Source organism: Monodon monoceros, unplaced genomic scaffold, assembly GCF_005190385.1.
Source record: "Monodon monoceros isolate NGI ecotype Baffin Bay Population unplaced genomic scaffold, NGI_Narwhal_1 Super_Scaffold_18, whole genome shotgun sequence".
NCBI lineage: Eukaryota > Metazoa > Chordata > Mammalia > Artiodactyla > Monodontidae > Monodon > Monodon monoceros.
The window spans coordinates 136,231,152-136,254,956 of record NW_021703774.1 but is presented as its reverse complement, the minus strand read 5'-3'; the positions used below and the strand labels follow the sequence as shown (position 1 = coordinate 136,254,956).

General features: G+C 39.0%; 1 protein-coding gene across 1 annotated transcript in view; it reads right to left on the bottom strand.

The window, feature by feature from the left end:
- Positions 1–16,229: 16,229 nt before the first annotated feature.
- Positions 16,230–23,805, bottom strand: part of NDC1 (NDC1 transmembrane nucleoporin) — a 44,435-nt gene continuing 36,859 nt past the window's right edge. The window contains exons 17-18 of the mRNA XM_029230629.1: positions 19,794–19,954; positions 16,230–16,548 (exon numbers count right to left, since the gene is read on the bottom strand). Of these exons, the coding sequence (XP_029086462.1) occupies positions 16,485–16,548; positions 19,794–19,954 (225 nt within the window). The 3' untranslated portion in view covers positions 16,230–16,484. The remainder of the gene's footprint in view (positions 16,549–19,793; positions 19,955–23,805) is intronic.

Here is a 23,805-nt window from a genome sequence, read left to right as displayed (position 1 = left end):
TGAGGAGATAATCCCAGAGAGAAATGCTGAGGAGCCAAGGGTTGGTGGAGATGGGGAGAGGTGGCTGGAATGCAGCTTTGTTGAGGAAGGAAACTTGACAAGCCTTGTGATGGGAGTGAAGAGAAAGGAGAAGCTGAGTATCTGGAAGAAAAGTAGTTTTAGAGTTTGGAACTTCCCCTGGGTGGCCCAAGGCATTCTTCATCCTTAAGGGTGATTTTCTAGAAGCAAAGTGTCACAATTAACAGGTCATTAAGTTATACCCCTTCCTCACTCATTATTATGCTTTTCCATAAAAACATTAGCTGGTTTCCAGCACATCATCGTATTTGTAGGGAAACAGAATCAGACTTAATATAAAATGCACATCAAATGCTGCTAATGAAGACAATAAGAATTGACAGCTTGAAAAGCTGTGAGGGGCGGTTTGGGTTGTCTGTTCAGAAGGGGCGTGTCATTTATGGAAGCACAGAGTACCATGCCCTGTGGCAGGTTCTTTTATGTAAATGACTGCAGATGGCACTACATGTATACATTTAACACAGACAACAACCTATGAGGAGAGTGGTATTGTTCCTCTTACAGATGAGGAAAATGAGACCCAAATAAGTTAAGTGACTTGCCCAAGGTTTCAACTAGCAAGTGGCAGACTCAGGGTTCCACCCTAGGTCTGCTTGACCCTAAATGCCATGGTCTTCCTGTCATGCCACTGTACCTCATCTCCAACTGAACGGGAACATCCTCTGTCACCTGACCTTTCTTTTCCTTTCATCCAGAGTGCCTTTGTGGCTGACCATTCCTACCTGGACCCATCCAGATCTCCAAGGTTCACCTCAAATGGCCCCTTGTCCACATAACCTGCTTCCCCTCCCAACCAAACACTAGCACACAAAGCCCCTCTCAGAGCATTTATTTTCTGCCTTATTACATACCCAATTATAAACTATAGGCCCCTTGAAGGCACAGACTTTCTATGTGTATGAGAGATAATCAGCGGTGTGTGGATTTGAACACATGTACTAAATTGTTTGAAGAGGTCAAAAAGTTGGCAAATGAGGCTACGACAAATGTATATATGGAGTAAGGAATGAGATAGTTGATTATTCACATTTTTATTAATTAATATTTTAATTTGTTAAAGTAAATATCAAGTTCATCCAGTATACACTAGTATTATGTAATTCATATGCTTCTTTTTGAGTATTAAAATCATCGATACCTATAGGCAGAAAGCATTCTGAAAAATGGAATGGAATGGTATTCGTGGATAAGTTTTAAATGAATCTTTCAATTACAAAAATCAATTTTAAGATATTTGATAGACATCTTCTTACCATAATATTTTCTTCTAAGACTTCTTATCTCTTTTGTGAAAACTATACTTACCTTACTATGTGACAAACTCAAAGACTCATGCAAAATTAGTTAGAAGGGAACTTAAAAATCATTCAGTCCAATTCTTTTATTTTGCAGTTGAAATAGAGGTTTAGTGATGAAATCTTAGCACAAAGTCACACAGCTGGATGATGCCAGACTAGAACTTGCTTCTTCCAAAATCAAACTTCAAACTCTGGAGAAGAGACGGCTCACAGCCTATGTTAATATTCATTTAGAGCCCCAGTAACAGAATCCCAATTTATTTAGGAGTTACATACAACCTCTAAAAGACATTTCCCAGGCTCCCTTGCAGCCAGATCTGGCCTCATGACTATGCTTCAGCCAATAAGATACAAGGGTAAGTGTGTGGACTTTTAGGAAGTCTCCTTGAAAGGGAGGGGATTCACCATTCTCTTTTCTCTTCTTCCTTCTTGTTTCCTGGAATACAGATATGATGGCTGTAGTTCTAGCAGCCGTTTGGGACCATGAGGATGAGAAGCTAGCTAAGTAGAGAGCTAGAATGAGCCTGAATCCCTGATAACTTCAGGAAGCAATCCTGAGACAGCCTATTTCTGGATCTCCTTTTATGTGAAAAAAAAAAAAAAGTATAAATTTCTATGTTACTTAAGCCACCATTATTTTGAGTTTTTCAGTTATATGCAGCCACACTTAACTAACCCATCATACTTACCCCACCGTAAACCCATTCCTCTCCCATCTCAGCAAATGGCAATTTCAGTCTACCAACTGCTCAGGACAAAAACCTCAGAGTCCATATTACTGACTCGTTTTCTTTCATACTCCACAACCATTCCACCAGCAATTCTCATCAACTCTTTCTTCGTAATAGACCCAGACCTGTCTGTTTCTCATTGCTTTCACTATCACTCTGGTCCCAGTCACTGCAGGTGACCCTTGAACAACATAGGGCTCAGGGGCACCAACCCTCTGTGCAGTAGGGAAATCTGCATAGTACTTTACAGTCAGCCCACCATATTCGCGGTTCCACGTGCATGGATTCATCCAACCACTGATTGTGTAGTACTGTAGTACAGATTTAGTGAAAACTAGCTGCGTGTAAGAGGACCCACACACTCCCTTGGTTTTTCTCTTGCTTCTCTGGCAACTCCTGGCCCTTCTTCTTTCTTCATCTTCTATTCAGCCTTAAATGCTGGCTTAGATCTTCTTCCCTCTCTGGCTCTACATAGTCTCAAAGGCAAGGTCATCCATCCATATCCCCAGAGCTGTCACCATCATTTAGAGGATAATCATTAGGAATTCCAAAGTTAGAATATGAAAAAGAATATATATATGTATAAGTGAGTCATTTTGCTGTACAGCAGAAATTAACACATTGTAAATCAACTCTACTTCAATAAAATAAATTTTAAAAAGGAGTAAAAAAAAAAAAGAGGACCCACAAAAGTTTGAACCCATTTTTCAAGGGTTAACTGCATCTTCTCTCACCTGCTTTACAGCAGTAGCCTCCTAACTAGTCTCCCTGCTTTCTTTTTTTTTTTTAAGATGTTTTTGATGTGGACCATTTTTAAAGTCTTTATTGAATTTGTTACAATACTGCTTCTGTTTTATGTTTTGGTTTTTTGGCTGCGAGGCATGTAGGATCTTTGTTCCCCCACCAGGGATCAAATCCGCACCCCCTGCATTGGAAGGCAAAGTCTTAACAACTGGACCGACAGGGAAGTCCCAATCTCCCTGCTTTCATTCTTACCTGTTTTCCATAGAACAGCCAGATTTAATTTTTTTTTTTTTTTTGCAGTACGCGGGCCTCTCACTGTTGTGGCCTCTCCCGTTGCGGAGCACAGGCTCCAGACACTCAGGCTCAGCGGCCACGGCTCACGGGCCCAGCCACTCCGCGGCATGTGGGATCCTCCCAGACCGGGGCACGAACCCGTGTCCCCTGCATCGGCAGGCGGACTCTCAACCATCGCGCCACCAGGGAAGCGCCAGATTTAAGTTTTTAAGACATAAGTTGGTCCACGTTACTCCTTCGCTCAGAACTTTCCAGTGGCTGCCCCTGACTCAGAGTAAGAGCAAAGTCCTTGTTGTTGTCTACCAGGCCTGACGTGATCTGGTCCCCTCCTCAGTCTCTGACCACAGCTACCGCTCTTCCCCTCACCCACTGAACCCCGCCACCCTGCCCTCTTTGCTATCCCTTGAACCTATCAGGCATGCTCTGGTCTCCAGGTTCACTGCTTTTAGGAACTCTTCCCCCAGATACCCACATATCACCACTCTTACCTCATTCAGGCCTCTGGCCAAACATCACTTTATCAGGAGGGCGTTCCCTGACCACCCTATCTAAAATAGAATCCCACCCCCACTATCTACTGTCCAATTGTTCCCCTGTGTACTCGCCACCACATGATGTTTGTTTACAGTCATTGTCTGTCTCCCCCACTACAGCCTTAGTGTTGCTACTTTGAGCAACTTGCCATCCACATGGAAACTTGTTAAATATTTGCTCGCAACAAAAATAAGCCAGCCCCGTCTTACTAGTTAATGAAGAAGATCTATAAGGGTATATGGTTTTCTGTTCTAATCATACTAAGTATTATTATTACAGTTAACAGCAACCACAAAACATTAAAAATTTTGAAATAAGAATGATGGACAGCAGTACGTCAGACCAATTTGTAAGACTGACTCCAGAACCAAATGTCCTTTTATAGCAGCCCAAGAGGTACAAAGCTTTTTCTTACTGTTCTCATATGACCTCTTCAGCGAGAACAGGGTGGGGTCAAATTGACCACTCGTTATTTGGTGATGAACACAGCTGTCTTCTCATAACTCTCCAGCTTTATGGAAAATCCTCATAATTTATTAATGTTTTTAAAAACATGAATAAATAAAAGTCCACGAAAACAGATTTATCTTTTCATTCACAAACAGCTTATGTCTTGTCAAAGTTAGGAAGTTTTTCCTTTGGATTTATAAATTGAAATTAGAAATCTTTTTAGTAAACTACTCACCAAATAGGTCTTAAGCTTGAGACATTTTTGGAGACAATGTATTACTAACATTTGTTTTCCTGTGGAGAAGGAGCAAAGGCTGACAGGACATCACAGTTCCCATCTTCAAAGAGGACCAAGAAGCCAAGTTTATATTCTTCAAGAACATTTGCAAGGAAAAACAGCAAGCTATTTCTGAGGCTTTGCTTCAGATGACTGCTAAAATATTCCTTCTTTGAAGAAAAAGTATAGCTCCCAAGAAAATGAAGAGCCGAGCTTTGAAGACAGAACTCCCTGCATCTGAATCCCATCTCCATTAGCTGTGTGCCCTTGGACCGCTCCTCGCCTCAGGCTCCCCTTCTGGAAAACTGAGGTATAAGCATCACAACCACTCCAGAAGATAGATGGCTATTAAAGATAAGAGAGTGGGATAGTGTGGAGCACAGGGTCCGGTACCTAGTAGGTGCTCAATAAATGTTATCACTACATCAGCACTTTTAAACGTAATATATATTACAAAATTGATTTTTTTTAGAACATTTGGAAAATACAGAAAAGCATGAATAGAAAACCTCCCACCAGTACTCTATGAATAATGCCTCCCCCAAACAAAAGAGAAGTGGTGTGGACTATCATTTTTCCTCTGACAACTTTGAAATAGTGACCTCTGCTGGCCAGTGGAAAACATGAGCTTTCCAATCAACTCTCGCGACTGAGCAAGGGTTGAGTCAGCCAGGCTTGGTCCGTGTCCCAGAAACAAAAACCAGGTGTTGCATTACAAGGTACAGAAATCATCACAAGGGTTACCACAATGTAATTGGGATGTTAACAAAATTAAAGGCTGGCCTTTCCATTTGCTTATCCGCCCAGAAGATTCTTTTTTTCAAACTCCATGGTCTCCTATTTTTAAAATGTCATAATTACATGCAAATGTTACAGTCGAAAAACAATGCAAGGGGCATTAAAAATCAATCTTCCATGTAAGCCTCAGATTTTCCAACATGATGATCCAAAAGCAGAAGTGGTGACAAATGTGTAGAAAACAGAGTGAAAAAGTCAGAAGGCATCATTAAGAATATTACAACAAAAGGAGGAAAAAAATCTTTGGGAACACATGTATGATTCAGCTGGGGTAAACAGCCAACTACAAAGAAGGCTTTAAAAAACCCTACAAACCTCTTACAGATATGACCCAGAAATCCAGTTAGGAAGCAGTCACGACCCTTTTCTTCAGGCAGAAATAAACATGATGGAATAGGCTGCCCAAGAGTCTACTGGCTGAGATATTTAGACATGAAACACATTCCCACCTCTTAAGGTATGAAATAAAAGAGGTTGCAAACTGGCAACGACAGGACTGCGTGGTCTGATTTGGCACTTACTGTATCTTTTTTTAATTAATTAGTTTCCAACATTTTAAAAATGGAGATTTCACAAAAATCTGAGTTTCTGCCTTCTTAAAAACAAATGGGGAGATCTAGACATACCAAGCAAGCACTCTCCCACAGCAACAATCAACCAGGGCCAAACAGCAGTGGTTCCTTTATTTTATTTTAATTAATTTTTATTGAAGTATAGTTGATTTACAATGCTGTGTTAGTTTCTTCTGTACAGCAAAGTGAATCAGCTATACATATACATATATCCACTCTTTTCTAGATTTCCTTCCCATTTAGGTCACCACAGAGCACTGAGTAGAGTTCCCTGTGCTATACAGTAGGTTCTTATTAGCTATCTATTTTATATATAGTAGTGTATATATGTCAATCCCAATCTCCCGATTCATCCCACCCCCGCTTCCCCCCTTGGTAACCATGTTTGTTTTCTACATCTGTGACTCTATTTCTGCTTTGCAAATAAGTTCATCTGTACCATTTTTCTAGATTCCACATATAAGCAATATTATACGATATTTGACTTTCTCTTTCTTTCTTCACTCTTTTTTGTTTGTTTTTGGCCACGCCGCGTGGCATGCGGGATGTTAGTTCCCGACCAGGGATCGAACCTAAGCCCCATGAAGTAGAAGCGCAGAGTCTTAACCACCGGACCGCCAGGAAAGTCCCTTACTTCACTCTGTATAACAGTCTCTAGGTCCATCCATGTCGCTGCAAATGGCATTATTTCGTTCCTTCTTATGGCTGAGTATAATCTCACTCCTGGCCGTATATCCGGAGAAAACCATGATTCGAAAGGATGCATGCACCCCAATGCAGCACTATTTATACCAGCCAGGACATGGAAGCAACCTAAATGTCCATCGACAGAGGAATGGATAAAGAAGATGTGGTACGTATACACAATGGAATAGTACTCAGCAGTCGCTCCTTTAGATGGGGCACGTGCTCTCCGGTTTGCTGCGTTCCCCATCCTGACAGCCTTACTCATCACATCACCTGTTTGCCTTTTGTAAGCTCGAGATTGAGACCCTGGGTTTCTTCTTCTTTTATTTTCAATATTTATTTATTTATTTGGTTGCACCGGGTCTTAGTTGCAGCGGGCGGGCTCCTTAGTTGCGGCACATGGGCTCCTTAGTTGTGCCAGGCTGGCTCCTTAGTTGTGGCATGAGGCATGCACGTGGGATCTAGTTCCTTGACCAGGGATTGAACACTGGCCTGCTGCATTGGGAGTGCGGAGTCTTAACCACTGCACAACCAGGAAAGTCCCGAGACCCTGGGTTTCTGACCAACCTAAGGCACTGAGGATGAACTGAATTCAGTTAAAACAATTATCAACCACGAGCAAGGTACTTCAACAAGCACTGGGTTTATAAAAAGACATGATCCTTGAACCCAAAGAACTCATTTATCACCATTTCCAGTAAGACCAAGTAAACGGGTTAATTATAATACATTATGACATGTTCATTGAAAAGATACAGAGGTGGTAAAGATAAAAGTGATAAAATTCACTTTCTAGCTTTTTGAGACGCTACTCAGCCCACTGATGTTCAGCCTTTCTTCTTTCCTAATAGATGCATTTTTTAAAAATTAATTATTTTTTGGCTGCACTGGGTCTTCGTTGCTGTGCGCAGGCTTTCTCTAGTTGCGGCGAGCGGGGGCTACTCTTTGTTACGGTGTGCGGGCTTCTCATTGCGGTGGCTTCTCTTTATGCGGAGCACAGGCTCTAGGCACACGGGCTGCCGTAGTTGTGGCATTGCAGGCTCAGTAGTTGTGGCGCACGGGCTTTCTCCGCAGCATGTGGGATCTTCGCAGACCAGGGCTTGAACCCGTGTCCCCTAGCATCGGCAGGCGGATTCTTAACCACTTCGCCACCAGGGAAGTACCCTAATAAATGCATTGTAAGGGTATAAATCCCTCTAAGCATGGCATTAGCTATATCTCACAAGTTTCAACATGTATTCTTATTATCACTCCTTTAGAATCATTTTTCTAATTCCCACCTGTGTCATTTTCCGTGGGAGATTTTGAAGTGTATTTCTTAATTTCCAAACATATGGAAATTAGTTATTCTAATTATCATTTTTAAAGGATTTCTACCTTAACTGCCTTACAAATATACTCTAAATCATTTAATCCTTTGAAGTTTGTTGAAACTTGCTTTATGGATCAACATATGGCCAGATTTGTAAATGTTCAATGTGAGCTTGAAGAGAATGCCCGTTTTTTAGTTGTCAGATGCAGTGTTTCACGTGTGTCCATTAGGTCAAGTTTGCTGATTGTGTCATTCAAATATTCTACGTCCTTACTGATTGCTAAAATCTACTTGTTCTATCAGTTACTGAGAGAGGTGTGTAAAGAATCTTGTTGTAATTGTGGATTTATCTGTCTCCTTGTAAGTGGTTCTGTCAGTTTTTATTTTGTGTGTTTTTTATTAAGGTACAACACACCAATACATAAAGCACATAAATCTTACGTATCCAGTTCAACAAGTCTTTTATGTATACACCCACATAATTCAAATCAAGACATAGAACATCTCCAGCACCTCAGGTTTCCTCATGCCCTTCTAAGTCAATATGCTGCCCCTCTCTCCATTACTATTCTGACTGAGGATGATAACGTGAAGTTTTACCTGTTCTTGAAATGCATAAAAATGTAATCGCACAGCATATATTCCTTCGTGTCTGGCTTCTTTTGCTTCATACCATGTCTATGAGCTTCATTCATGTTGTTATACATAGCAGTAGTCCGTTCTTTTGCTTGCTATGTAAAATTGCATTGTAAAAGTGTAGCACAAGTTATTTATCCATTCTACTATTGACAGACAATTGTCTCCAATTTGGGGTTTTGTGAAAAATCCTGCTGTAAGCATCCTTGTAAACATGGCTTTTGGTGTGCACACACACTTATTTTTGTTGAGTGGTATCTCAGTATAGTTTAAATTTGTATTTCCCCAGTAACTGATGGTGCTGAATACCTATCTTCTCTTATAAGCCATTTCAATATCCTCATTTTTGAAGTGCCTGTTAATCTTTTGCCCATATTTTGTAATATACTTTAAGGCTATGTTATTAGGTGCATTAACATTTAGAACTGTTATCTTTCTCACGAATTGAATCTTTTATTTTGAAGTGCCCCTCTTTATCTCTAGTAAGGGTTTTTGCCTTATACATTATCAAAAATTAATGCAAGTATACCGGCTTTCTTTTAGTGTCTGCGTATTTCTTTCCTATTTTTTTATTTTCCATATATCTTTCTTTAACTGTGGCTGTTGTTGACAGCTAACAGTTCAATTTTGGTTTTTTGTTTGATGATCTTTGCTTTTTGAGTGGAATATTAGTTTATATTAATGTAATTACTGACATCTTGGGTTTATTTATTTATTTTTTGGTGGCCACACAGCATATGGAATCTTAGCTCCCTGACCAGGGCTCGAACCCATGCCCCCTGCATTGGGAGCGTGCAGTCTTAACCACTGGACCGCCAGGGAAGTCCTGATATCTTGGGTTTAAATCTACAACTTATTATGTGCATTTTCTTTGTCCTACCTATTTCAGATTTCTTTTTTCCTCCTCCTTTCATTTTTTGTTGTTTCATTCTTTCCCTGTCTTCATTTGAAACTTTTACTATTCTTTTAGAGGTTATCCTTAAGTTACAATGTACACCTTTAATATATCAAAGTCTACTTTTAGTCTATTGGCACTTTCTCTCTTCCCAGACAACATAAAGATCTTAAGATATTTTACATCCCAAATACTAACGTATGTCATTATGTTGTGTACTTTAATTCTCTATATATTTAAAACCCTATCAGACATTACTATGTCTCATAAGTCAATATTCGTATTTATCCTTTTTGTTGTTCTTAATTTCTTCCTGCTTCTCTATCCTTTCTTATCCCTGAAAAAACAAAAAAACCCTGTTTACAAATTAAGTTCCTTTTAGTGTGACCTGTTGATGAAATTTCTCAGCTTTTGTCTGAAAATGGTTTGAATTTCCCCAGTATTTTTGTAGATTAATGCTGCATATGGAGTTCTAGGTTAGTAAATTTCTTCCAGTACTTTAAAATTTCCACTCCATTCTCTTCAATTGTTTTCTTGAAATGTTAGCTGTTTAGTTGTTGCTCATTTAAACATGGTCTTTTTTTCACTTCTGGCTACTCTGAACACTTTGATTTTTAGCACTGATGTACCTCAGTGTGCACTTTTTATTTATCTGTTTAGGGGTCATAGAGGTTTCTCAATCTGTGCCTTGACGTTTTATCAATTTTATAAAGTTCTTTGCTATTAAGTCTTCAAAATCGTTTCTGTTCCATCAGATCACCATCTATTTCCAGGACTCCAATTACATTTACAAACTTTCTCATTATATTATCTCTGTCTTAATCTGTCATCTGTATTTTTATATTTTTACTTTCCATGCTTTATTCTGAATAATTTCTTCTGACCGATCTCCTAAGTCAATCTTTTTCAGCTATGTCTATCTGCAGGTAAACCTATTGACTTAATTTTATTCCATTTTTCTGTTCTAGAATTTCTCTGTGGTACTTTTTCAAATTATCTGTGTGTGTGTATGTGTGTGTAGTTTCTACTACATATATACGTAGTTTCTAGTTCTCTAATGAATTAAAATTTCATTTTTTAATCTTATTGAACACAGTAATCATAATTCTTTTAAAATCTTTGTCTGATAACTCTAATACCTGGAGTCCCTATGGGTCTATTCTATTGTCTATGGCTTTTGTTACTCTCATTCATGTTGTCTCTTCCTGTGCCTGGTTATTTTCAATTGTCTGCAGACACTGTATCTGAAAAATCATTTGTAGAAATAATTGAGACCCAGGATGTTGTTTTCCTCCAGAGACGATTTAAGATAGCTTCTCCCAGGAGCTAGAAACACTGGCAAATAGAGATTACTGCAATTCAATTTAATTAGGATTCTAACTCAACTACAGCTCATGCAATCGACTTCCTCTTCACCCTTCCTTCTAGGTTGCAGCCCTTTGGGGTTCCAACCCAAAGCAAGGGGACTTACCAGCCCCTCTTTGCAGGCCCTCTGAATCCCAAATTCTGTCCCCTATGTTGGAAAACTCTGGCAACTGCCCCTACCTGACACTTTATCCTGATCAACAAAGGTAAGTTCTCAGAAGCCATGTTGGCACTACATGACCTTGTCCCTGGAGCCTAATTAGATCCTTGGACACTTAATCCATTTAGGCTAATTTCTTTCAAACAGGAATTTGGTTGGCATTCAGAAACAGATAGTCAGTCTACATTTATTATATGTAAACTCAGGAGTTAGAGGGCAGATGGAGTGAGTAGCAGAAAGCCACTAGGCAGAGAGACAGAATAAATCTTTGATGCACAAAGAAGCAGAGAAGAACCATTTAGAGGTCCTGAGAGCTCTCCAGGTTCTTCATGGGGCCCAGAAGCAAATCTATACTTGTGCTCACCAAGACTTTCCTGTGCCCTTAGGATCAACTCCCCTTCTTATGCTTAAGCTAAGTTGGGGACTGTGTCCTTGCAGCAAAGAATCATCATATAGCAAGGGAGGGACTAGTGTTCAAATTTTTTTCAAGACTGTAGACCGCTTAACTAGTAAGTTGAGAGATTAAAAAGGATAAATCAATCAAGAGTCAACATATCTTCAAGACTATCAAGTAAAAGCATGTAATTCAGAGGTCATCTTCCAATGTTTCTCTGCCAGAGACATTCCATAGGTCTTCCAGAACTACCATCAGAACTACTTTACCAACAGAGTCGCTTGCAAGTCACACTCAACAGTATCTGGTAAGAGATATGTGTGTGCAGGGAGAACATAAGCAATTAAAGACAAGGTAGAGCCACACAGCTCCTGAAAAATAATGTAAGAGACAAAGTGGGAGGGCACCAGGACACCTAAAGAGATGCTGCATTCTGGGTAGGCTAGGAACAGAATAGATGCTCAATCAACAATGAGACAGCACATAGCAAGACACATCAATTCTGTAAATAAGTAGAAAAAAGGTCTTTGCAAACAACGGTTACCTCCACTTACTTCTTCCACACAAGGAAGAACTCTAAGGGGGTAAGTTTGTACTATCAGGGCCTGGTATACAGCAGGCAGTTAGTAAATGCTGCATGAGTAAATGGAAGAATTAACAGCATTTTACAAAAACAGGTCTACAACGCTTTGTCTTAAACTCCTGAGGCCGGATGTTTCGAATAGAGAATTTTTCAGATTTTAGAAAGGTAATAAAGATGTATATTACATAACACTCTAGTGGGGTCTGGAACAGCACCTTATAATCACACTACAGTGAATGTAAACGTAGTCATACTACATGGAATAAATTAAGTCTACAAATAACCTCATATCAGTTAAGGTCGGGTTTAGCTGCCAAATATGTTTTGTCACCAAACTTACCAATAAAAAAACCTCTGGATTTCAGAATTGTAGATAAGGTCTGCTAAAGATGAAAACTAAAAGTAATCCTAAAAAAGGACTGCTAATTTTCACTTAGTTATCAGGAAACTATTGTTAGTGTGATAAGTTTACTGATTAGACACAGTTGAGGAAAACGACTTGTAAGACAGGTCAGAAGAAACTACCCAGAATAAAGCATGGAAAGTCAAAAATATTAAAGTGATACATTGAGAAAGTGTAATGGGAATCCTGGAAGGAGAGACAGCTCATAATCTACAAGGGGAAGCAGATTTTTAATCAGTTAAGTTACAATTCAATGTGATATGGTCCAAAAACGAAAGAATGACAAAGCATTGAAAAAACACATTGAAACCTATCCAGGAGCATGAGGGAAAGATAAGCTCGTTGTGAAAAATGGGAAGTGCGCCAAGACAGAAATTCAGGCAAAGGGAACAATGTGAGCACGAGCACGTAAAGGTGCGAGAGCAACTCGCGTCAGATCCCTGCTGCAGTTTCAAGATAATCATCCACACACCTGAATATTTCTCAGCATTCCTGCATTACCTATGGGATCTAACCACATTCTTCAAGCTTTCCAACAAATGAATCAGATGTAAGAACTCCACCTTATAGAAAATCATAGTTCATATGCTTTAGACACTCATCTGAGAGAACAACACATATGAGAAAATCCACTAGAACAGTAGTTCTTAAAGTATGGTCTCCTGACTAGCAGCATCCACAGTGTCTGGACACTTGTTAGAAATACAAATTCTTGGGCCCCACCTCAGACTTACTGAACCTAAAACTCTGGAGAGGGGGCCCGGTAATGTGTTTTAACAAGCTTTCCAACTGATTCTGATGCATGCTAAATGCATCAGATCTCCTGATCTAAGATAAACCCTTCTCATAATGTAATTCTCAGACCACTGCTTGGAATTGGTTACAAACTATATCTCTTGGGAACCAGTCCAGACCTCCTGAAGCAGAATCTGTACTGAAGTGGAGCCCAGACTCTGAACCTTAATAAGCACTCCCTGTGAGTCTGATGCTTCTGATTCCAAGTTTCAAATGCCACTGCATCAGATTATACACTCCTGGAGGACAAGGACTCTCTTGTTCACAGGTCAATTTGTTTCTAATAGCTGGGCCATAATAGACATTCAGTGAGTATTTTTGGATGATTAGCTAGCTCCACATCAACGTGCCTATCACTACAGCAACTGCCAAGGCTGCTTAGGACCATGACTGAGAACTCTAGGGGGTGCGTGCTGTCTATCCCCCCTTCTTACCCCTCAAAACGATAACGATTTTGCTTATTTTAAAATGGTGGTCAGCAGCTTGTTAAGAGTAGCTGGATTATTAACTGATGAATTAAAGTCATCTTTGTTTTAAGCTATTTGGTTCTAAGGAAACATAACTATGGATTGGGATAGCACACAAGAAAGTTGAGGGACTTAATACATAGTACCTCAACTACCTTGAGTTGAAGTTCAGACTAATTTAAGTAAAGCTGACAGACAAAACTTTTAGTCTGGTGGAATATGATCCGTTTAGAAGCATTATTCTGGCAAGAAAAGAAACCTCTATTAAGAAATGGCTTTCAGCACCTGCATCCTTTGTTTAGTTTCGGAAAAAAAGGCAGCCAAGACAACGAAGAAAGAGGCTTTTAGAATTCAGGCTCCTTAGAGGTACCATGAAACACAGATCACCTACCAGATTAGTCCAACCAGGGGCAAAAGCTCATTTCTCAAGAAGTGTTTCAGGTTTTACAAGCAACAACTCTGAGACTGCATTAAAATGGCTAAGGAAACACACACACACACACACACACACACACACACCCCAGAAATTAAATAACTGACCTCACAGATATACATATTTCATCTTATAGTCCCATTTTTAAAAACTGTCAATTTATTTTTCTACCCAATTGAGTATCAGTGATATACAAAAGTATATAAACAGATCACCATATTTACAGGAAGACACACAGAACAACTACCAAGGAATAAACCCAGCAAAGTAGCAAATTGTTGCTTATCCACGTCCGCTCAACTATACAAGTTTTTTAAAATTCTAGCACAGTGTCCCAGTTCTCTAGGAAAGAAGTTACATGGATTTATACCTTCCATAAGGGTCAAGAAAACATTACAAGAGCTGATACAATCACGTTTTGTACTGACAGTCAGAGAAAGGCTTTTAAAGAACACCCTCTAATTTTCAGGCCAATGTATAGTATCAGTGGGTTCACAGGCAGGATGTGACTTCATCAAAGGAAATGGTTCTCTCCTCTTGCTGGCCTTCCTAAGATCCTCCTCCCTGTACACAGGCGAAGGAGCTCTCTTTCATAACAGGTGATCGAGCCATACCCTACTCCAACAGATGGTGTGTAGATTAACAACACGATGAGGAAAAGGAACTGACTTCCTTATCTACTAAATACAATCCAGATTTGGGGAAGCAGTTTCCAAATTTCCACCAGCCAGACATAAAGTGAACTATACTGTGTACACAGCACGTCCTCTTGAGAAAAAATAGGGATGAACACATCAGAAATTTTCACATTGCTCATCAAATATACATTTGCCCAAAGTATATGGGAAATGATAAAAACCTAAACAAAGCCAGACATTTTATCTAAGTAAGTCAGAGTTTAAATTCTTCTTTATGGAAGCATAAGGTTAAGAGTTCTTTTCTCCCAAAATGCCTCAGCCAGGGAAAGCAGAGAATGGAATATAAAAAGTTCAATGGCTTTAAAACATGGAACTCAACAGTTCTCAGTCAACCTAGTTACAATTTTTTGGTCATCTGTAAGTAACTTCCACATTCAAAATTCAACTTTTACATTCAAAAAAGAGATCAACTCCACTTCAGATGCAAAAAAAAAAAAAAAAAAAAGGCAACTGCCTAAATACTCCAAACACTTGACAACTGGGAAACTGTCTCATAAAGTACTTTAAAGCCCAGCAGGATTCATTTATAATTTGGCATGTGCTGGTTGAAGGGGCAACAAATAAATCAAGATATAATACATCAAGTAATCAGACAAATGGTAGACATATAGACCACATTAAAGATTCATATACAATTCTGTGCTGACTTTAAAGAAAAAAATGGGGGACACTAGAGGGAAAAAATGGGAAAAGAATTACAAGGGAGCATTTCAGTCCAAAGCTAGTCCAGTGAATATCTACCAGTAGGATTTCCAATCTTTCACCTCCAAAGGTGATCTAATAAATTATAAAATTACCTACTCACTTTGGGGACATACAACATACTCCTAAGTACAGTAATCCCTCTGACATTTTGGTTTCACTTGCTGATTGATGACTAAGTTGTTTCTGGCTGTAAAGATTTTCCTAATATATTTTAATTAGCCAGTTAACAAAGCAAAGGTTGCTCCCTCTGTGAGGCCAATTAAGCTTTACAAAATAATTTGATCTAATGAAGATGAGGGAAGGAAAAAAAAGGGAAAGTTTCCTGGTGTTTCGTGCAAAACTTTTTCTCTCACTTGAAAAACTCGGCAATCACTTAATGTTTTGTTCCAGAAAAAGAAAGCAAAACTAGTTGAGAAAATACCCATATGCTTATTGTTTACTAGCATGATACAAAATAAATTCATAGATGTTGGTCAATTGTCTTTCGAAAACCAAATGTGAATGTTTAATCTTGTAACTTAAGAACTGAATTTTTCCACATTCCTTTATATAGAGTTAGCATCTGTAAATTGAGACTTTTTTTGGACAATCATGCAAATTTAATTTGTCTCTGAAAACAAAAACACAACTTAACAGATTAACAAAATATGTCCTTCAGACAATATTTTCTGTGAAATTTTCTCCACTGTTACCCTTTTTATCCTTTAGCAAACAGAAACTACTCCAAAAAAGTTTATGTATTTTGAATTTACAGAGAGCTAAACTCTCAGGATGATTAGGAAGGAAGACTAGATCAAGTCAACCTATTTTATCAGTACTTTCTGAGATGACTCTACTCCTCTCAAAAGTAAACTCTAAAAATTTTCTAGTTACTATTATTAAGCTATATAAGCTACAAACATTTCTACTGCCATAGATGCTTCTGTAAAATTGAATAAAGATTTTATTATGCCACACACAAAAAAAGTAATCGGTACAGAAAAGGCAGTTTTCGGTTATTCTGTTGAGAATTTCTCTCCATGATTTCTCCCATTAAAGTATAGTTTTCAAAGCAACCACCACGACAAAGGAAGCATCTAATTAGTCCATTTTCTTCTGATCCAAGAATGCTGAACATTTACTGTCCCATCTGTAGTTGTATCAGCAGTGTAATGAACACAGTTTATATTACTTAACTATTCTTTGAACTCCAAGAACTGTTGAAGTCTTTTCTGATGTTCTGCAGATGCTTGCACAGCACTAAATGAAACATAAATTCAAAGCATAAGCTTTATTTTACATTAAGCATATTAAGTGAACCACAGAGCACAGAGTCAATATTTTTCAAAACAATTAAAAACGAATAGAAATCTTCACATATTTAGTACTTCTGAAAAAGCTGGATGAAAACCCTCCTTAATCTAATGAGGAGAAGGGCTTGCATTCAGTAACAGCATGCTTCTACCTTCTAAAAGACCAAAGCAAATTAAGACTGACAAGTGAAGGCATCAATTTTAACCTGCTCTGCTGTGGAACCTGCTGTGCAGTTCCAGGCCTTGCAGTAGATTTTCTGGATTTTATTATTTTATTTAAACCAGATTCCAACATTATCTTTGAGTTGTGGAGTATTTGAATTGCCTTTAATATAAAATCCTTTAAACTAAAATGTTTGGTTAAAACACAATGGACTCCACTAATCGTTTTCAAAGGTAATAGCTTGGTGGTTTAGATTTACTTTTCCCTTTGAACGTAAGTTATGTCTTAGAGGGGGAAACTGAGTTCTCTCCCCACCCTTGCCGCCACAAAAATACATTACCTGGACAAAAGCGGGGCAAATATATATATTGAAACTAGTATAAAACTTCCTTTTAAACTTTTGGGCAGAAACTGAATATACTGAAAGATTCTGGTTTTCTAGTTGTTGATAGTAATACACCATTACTGAATGATAAAATTCCAGGTAACTGAAGGTCGCCACTTTTAAAAGTGTCAAGTCTTATTATAATAATTTTGCTACAAATCACGCTAAAGCACCTTATACATTTACATCTCTCTGACTAACTGCACCATCTCAAGTGTATTTTACTGTTCGGACTCCCTCTAGGTGCCAGTGAGGTTGTCAGCTCTCACTAAATGGCTCCGAACTTTTTCAAACACCAGGTCTACAGCTTTTCTCATGACTCCCCTCTGCTAGCAGGCACTGTACTATCTCTTACTGTTGTTAGTATTCTTGACTCTAACAGCAGTCTTCCTCTCATATTTTAATATGTTATAGGCTGGAAAACTAGCAAATCGAATTTGCCTAAATTAAGAGTAAATAGGTATTAAATGAATTTCTCCAATGCGTAACTGATCTGTGTTAATTTTCACACCTCAAACGTTTACTTCATTTATACCTGGTTCTCAGAGGTGAAGTTTTGGGGAATGAATAAACCAGGTATGATACAGTAATAACAGTTATTGTCACAACAATATATAATGTAGTGTGGGCTTTACATATGTAGGATCCCATTTTATCTCTCTTAACAGCAAATGAAACAAACTGGAATGGATAACATACCCTTTTCATGGGAGGGTAAACAGTATCAGAATGGTTTCCAGAGGTTTGTAGATAGAATTCTAGGGTCAGAAAGATTTGAGTCTAAATGCTGGTTCTGCAACTTACTAGCTGCATAATCTCAGGCCAGTTACTTAAATCAATAGGTAACTTGCCCACAACTACAGATAGTCAATAATGTAACCAGGCATATATCCAAATGTTTTAATTCCAAATCTAACTTCTACGATACCATTCTGTCCTATATTTGTACAAAATAGTCTCTACTGACCTCATCAATTTTGGTACATGTATAAAATATGGCTCTTCTCAAAGGAAAGAAACTAAGGTAGAGTTTCATTCTCATAATTTTTTTAACAGTCATCTATCTCCCTTTCTTATCTAAGTTTACATCTTAAAGGGAGTCTAGTATTGTATAGGGTAAGAAGGTGGAATTTTAAGAGCAAGAAAGACCTGATTTCAGGTTCATGTTCTAACAGTGACTAGACTACACTATTAGGCAAGTTCTTAATCCCTCCAAGTCTCAGTTTCCATATCTATACAATACGATAATCTCTATACCCCAAAGGCTCTTTGAGAAGAGAAAATGAAAATGCGAGTGTATTGTCTAGAACAGCACTGTGCAACAGAACTTTCTGCAATGATGGAAATGTTTTATACCTAAGCTGTCCAATACAGTAGCCACTAGCTATGTGCAGTTATTGAGGACCTGAAATGTGGCCAATGTAAGTGACAAACTGGATTTTCAATTGTATTTAACTTTAATTAATTTAAATTTAAATAGCAGGGGGCTTCCCTGGTGGCGCAGTGGTTGAGAGTCCGCCTGCCGATGCAGGGGACACGGGTTCATGCCCTGGTCTGGGAAGATCCCACATGCCGCGGAGCGGCTGGACCTGTGAGCCATGGCCGCTGAGCCTGCGCGTCCGGAGCCTGTGCTCCGCAACGGGAGAGGCCACAACAGTGAGAGGCCCGCGTACCAAACACACACAAAAAATTTAAATAGCAATACATGGCTATCACATTGGAGAGTGCAGATCTAGAAGCACTCAATAAATAGATTTTTTTTTGGTTTGTTTTTAAACAAATGAATAAACCTCTTAAGGAGAGCGGATTATCTACAACTCTTCTGTATTCCCACACAGAACCAAAGTGTTCCAAAAAGACTTGCTGCTGCTGCTACCTTATGTATGTGTTGACATGTATGTCATATGCTTTATGTATGTGCCTCATGGAAGTAAAAGGAAATACACTACTGCTTCTAAAAGCAAGTGGTCTGAGGAAGTTCTAAACTATTTATTGATTGCATACAGAAAAAAACAGAGCAATCTCTTGTATCTTTTAAAGTTTATTTATAATTATGACAGAAATAATTTAGTTAATAAACTAGTATCCCTTACACTGCCTAGGTAGATTATTTCATGAAAAGAAAGCAGTAAACATCAATGAAACTAAATATACACAGGTTTGGCATTTGTGGTTTTCTTTCTGGTTCCGTTTCTGAAGGTGGTATGATCTACCATTGCTTTTCCAGCACGATTCACAAAGCACCATGGACTCATTTATGGAATACTCTCCTCACCCCAAGTCTTAGTTTACTGACCAAAGCATATTTAATATGCTTTTCTGGAGAAGAAAATATCATTTTGCCTTTTTTCTCCCTTAAGGATATTTTAGTAATTAAAAAAAACCAATATATAATTACATTTGCTGCTTTTATAACTTTCTATCCTCTTTTTTACCCATTTGAAAGAAGGCCCCAAAGCTTATATGATAGGCCAAATTTTAAAATGTAAATATTAAATCTAAATCCAAGCTGTTAGTTCCCAGTAGGAATCATGAAGGTCCCAAAAGAATACTTTCAACTTATGAGCCTTTATAATTCTCATACCTGTTTCTCAGGTGAATTCCTGAGAGTGAATTATCGTGGAACAAAAACAGGTAAACTTACTTCAGATGTTCACCAAATGTAGTAGTTATTCTATAGATGGCAGTTTTTAGTGATGCTCTAAAGGCAAATCTTAATGTTTTATAAGAAGTGTCCACTAGGCTTCCTGAAATCCGAGGTGGTTTACTGGAAGCATGAGGAAGCTTGAAGTACTTATCAACTGCCTACATCAAGAAAGAAAGAAAACATGTTAGTTCAGACTATCAAGAAAGCCAATTTAGTCCAAAGGATTAAAGAGATTTCATTTCAGATAGATAGATACAGATACACACACACACACACACACACACACACACACACACACACACACAGACATATAATATTTATTTTGGATCACAGTCAAAACAATTTGAAAAACAGGGAGTAGAGGTTCAGCCACTTCAGCAGTTACCAGGGAAAAGTCCACACCTGTCCTCTAAAAAGCAGTTATACTTCAACAGCCTTGAAAATGCAAAACTGGGAAGTGAAACACAGATATCCTACTCTGCTTATAATGTATGACAGACAGGTAAGAGCATCTTTATTATAAATCTCAGCCCAAAAAAAGACCAAACTTTATACTTTACAAGGGTAAGGTTATTTACTATACTAGTTTATCTTCCTTTTCAATTCTAGCTGATAAAGTACCTATGAGCAAAAATAGGTGGGAAGAGAACTCACCAGTGAAACTGATTTTATTTATACTTGATAGTATGAGATTTAAGTATAACTTTTAAAAGCCAAAGGTAAATATTATAATTTTTAAATGCTATAAACTATATTAAGAGAAGGGAGAAGACTGAGAAGTATAAGCATGTCAATCTACTACAGGAAAGATAATGTCTAAAGTGACAAGAAGTAATAATATAAGTCTATTATTTATAGTTACAGATGTAAGCACCAAAAAAGTACTTAAAACTATAGTTAAAAGGATTTCTGCCATCATGTTTTTAATTTCAAGAGCTCTTACGAGGGGAAAGCAGGGGTGGGGGTGGAGGTGGGATGAATTGGGAGATTGGGACTGACATATATACACTATTATGTATTAAATAGATAACTAATAAGAATCTGCAGTGTAAAAAATAAATAAAAATTTTAAAAAGAGCTCTTTATGTCATTTGAGTGATCCTTTTTACTTCAGCATACTATTTTTGTTTCAAGGCTGCAATACCGCTTTTATTTCTGAGGATTTTGGTGATTTTTGTTATGTTTTTGGTTTTTTGTTTGTTTTATAGTTTCTTCCAAGCTACTTTTCTTCTCCTTGCTTCTTCTGGTCTCTATCTTCTGTATTGGATACTTTCTTCAAAATCTAGTGACCCTTGGCTCACGATTGAGAGTGGGACCTCCTAAAGAGCTGACCGAAAGCTCTGAGTACTGGAGATTATTGACCACAGCTTTGAGTACACAACTGGAGATTACTGACAGCTTCACAACAGGTGATCTGCGTGGACTTTTTTGGGGATAAGTGCTCAACTCAGTAACTTTAGATCTTTCTTCTTGGTTTGATCAGAGTTCCCAAAGAAAAGTCTTCCAGTACCCTGTCTGGGGCGCTTGGTCCCCAGTGCTCAGGGAAGCCAAGTGGTGAACAGAGCTATGGAGCACATCTCTACGCTTTTTAGTAGAGTACCCACAACTGTGAACTCTCCCAGTCCAGAGACCCAGTGCTCTACTCTGAGGATGAACCTCGACTTCTGCTGGAATGAGGGAGAAGCACCACCTAGGAAAATCTAGGGATCTAACTGGTTTTCAAACAGCTCTCACCCAAACCTCCCTGTTCTGGTACCTGTCCCTTCACCCTTGGTTCCAGAGGGTCTTGGTGCTTGCCCCACTACCAACTTCAAATTTGCCTCTGGAATCTGCTAAGTTAGTTATCTCAACCATCTGCTGTCCAGCTTTGAAGACTTTGTTGCTGTTGTCTCCTCTATTTATGGATTTATGTTTGTTTTTTTTTTAAATAAATTTAGTTATTTATTTTTGGCTGCACTGGGTCTTTGTTGCTGTGCGCAGGCTCTCTCCAGTTGTAGCGAGCGGGAGCTACTCTTTGTTGCAACGTGAGGGCTTCTCATTGAGGTGGCTTCTCTTGTTGCGGAGCACGGGCTCTAGGCGTGTGAGCTTCAGTACTTGTGGCACGTGGGCTCAGTAGTTATGGCTTGTGGGTTCTAGAGCACAGGCTCAGTAGCTGTGGTGCATGGGCTGAGTTGCTCCATGGCATGTGGGATCTTCCCAGATCAGGGCTTGAACTCATGCCTCCTGCACTGGCAGGCGGATTCTTAACCACTGCGCCACCAGGGAAGCCCCTGGATTTATGTCTTTTTAAAAGTCCTTTTACTGTAGTTTAGCAGAGTTTAGGGGGAAGGAACAAGACCTGATGCGTGTGTTCAGTCTGCCATGATAACTGCAAGTCTAAACATTTATTCTCTCAACAGTAACTTATAAGAGGGATTCCCAAGACTGGGACAAACTTGAGATAATTTTAGGCAGTATGGGAGATGGTATTCAATGACATATTTAAGCAACATTAAATAACACTGAATCATAATGGAAAAGTTACTTCCTTTTCAATTTTCTGGTAAACCTTCTAATTAACATTCAGTATACCAGCAAAATCATCATCATCATTTACACCTGGGTCCAGTGGACCCTTTTTTTTAAATCTATTTTTATTTATTTATTTTTGGCTGCGTTAAGCCTTTGTTGCTGCACGCGGGCTTTCTCTAGTTGCAGCGAGCGGGGGCTACTTTTTGTTGCGGTGTGCGGGCTTCTCATTACTGTGGCTTCTCTTGTTGTGGAGCATGGGCTCTAGGCACAGGGCTTCAGTAGTTGTAGCAAGTGGGCTCAGTAGTTGTGGCTCGCGGGCTCTAGGGCGCAGGCTCAGTAGTTGTAGCGCATGGGCTTAGTTGCTCCGCGGCATGTGGGGTCTTCCCGGAACAGGGCTCAAACCCGTGTCCCCCGCATTGGCAGGCTGATTCTTAACCACTGTGCCACCAGGGAAGCTCCCCTTTTTTCTTTTTCCAGTGGACCTTTTTTATAGTTTAGTTTTTTTTACAAAAAATTTACAGAAATAAGAATGACAGGATAATGTAAAATAACTTTATAGAAGTTTACATAAGGTTATAAACATATTTTCCAGGTTTTGAAGATATATACATCTGAAATAGGCAGTCTTTTGAATGCAACTAGCTGCTTATCAGCTATCATGAATAAACCTGGAACACAGCCATCTTGCAATACTGATTTCAAACGGAAGATATATCTCCAACAGGTTCTAGTTTATCATTACTTCTGATTCTTTTTCTCGCATCTGCACATCAAAATACAGTATTTTAAAAAACTTTTGACAGCTCATAATATTGTTGAAGACTTCAACCATTTTCTTTGTACCCTAATTGTGCAAAACATTTTCATTCTTAGGTTTATAAAGATGAACTGAAATGATCAATCAAATATAAAAATATTTTATTGTACGTGACTTTTTTCATTTCAGTATCACCTATTTCCTTCCACTTTTTTGTTTATTAATTACTTATTGATTAATTAATTTATTTATTTCTGGCTGCGTTGGGTCTTCACTGCTGCCCATGGGCTTTCTTTAGCTGCTGCGAGTGGGGGCTACTCTTCGTTGCAGTGCGGCTTCTCATTGCGGTGGCTTCTCTTGTTGTGGAGCACGGGCTCTAGTCACACGGGCTTCAGCAGTTCTGACTCGCAGGTTCTAGAGCGCAGGCTCAGTAGTTACGGCACATGGGCTTAGTTGCTCTGCAGCATGTGGGATCTTCCCAGACCAGCACTCGAACCCGTGTCCCCTGCGTTGGCAAGCAGATTCTTAACCACTGCGCCACCAGGGAAGCCCTCCCATAACTTTTTTTTTTTGCAGTACGCGGGCCTCTCACTGTTATGGCCTCTCCCGTTGCAGAGCACAGGCTCAGTGGCCATGGCTCACGGGCCCAGCTCCTCCGCAGCATGTTGGATCTTCCCGGAACGGGGCATGAATCCGTATCCCCTGCATTGGCAGGCGGACTCTCAACCACTGCGCCACCAG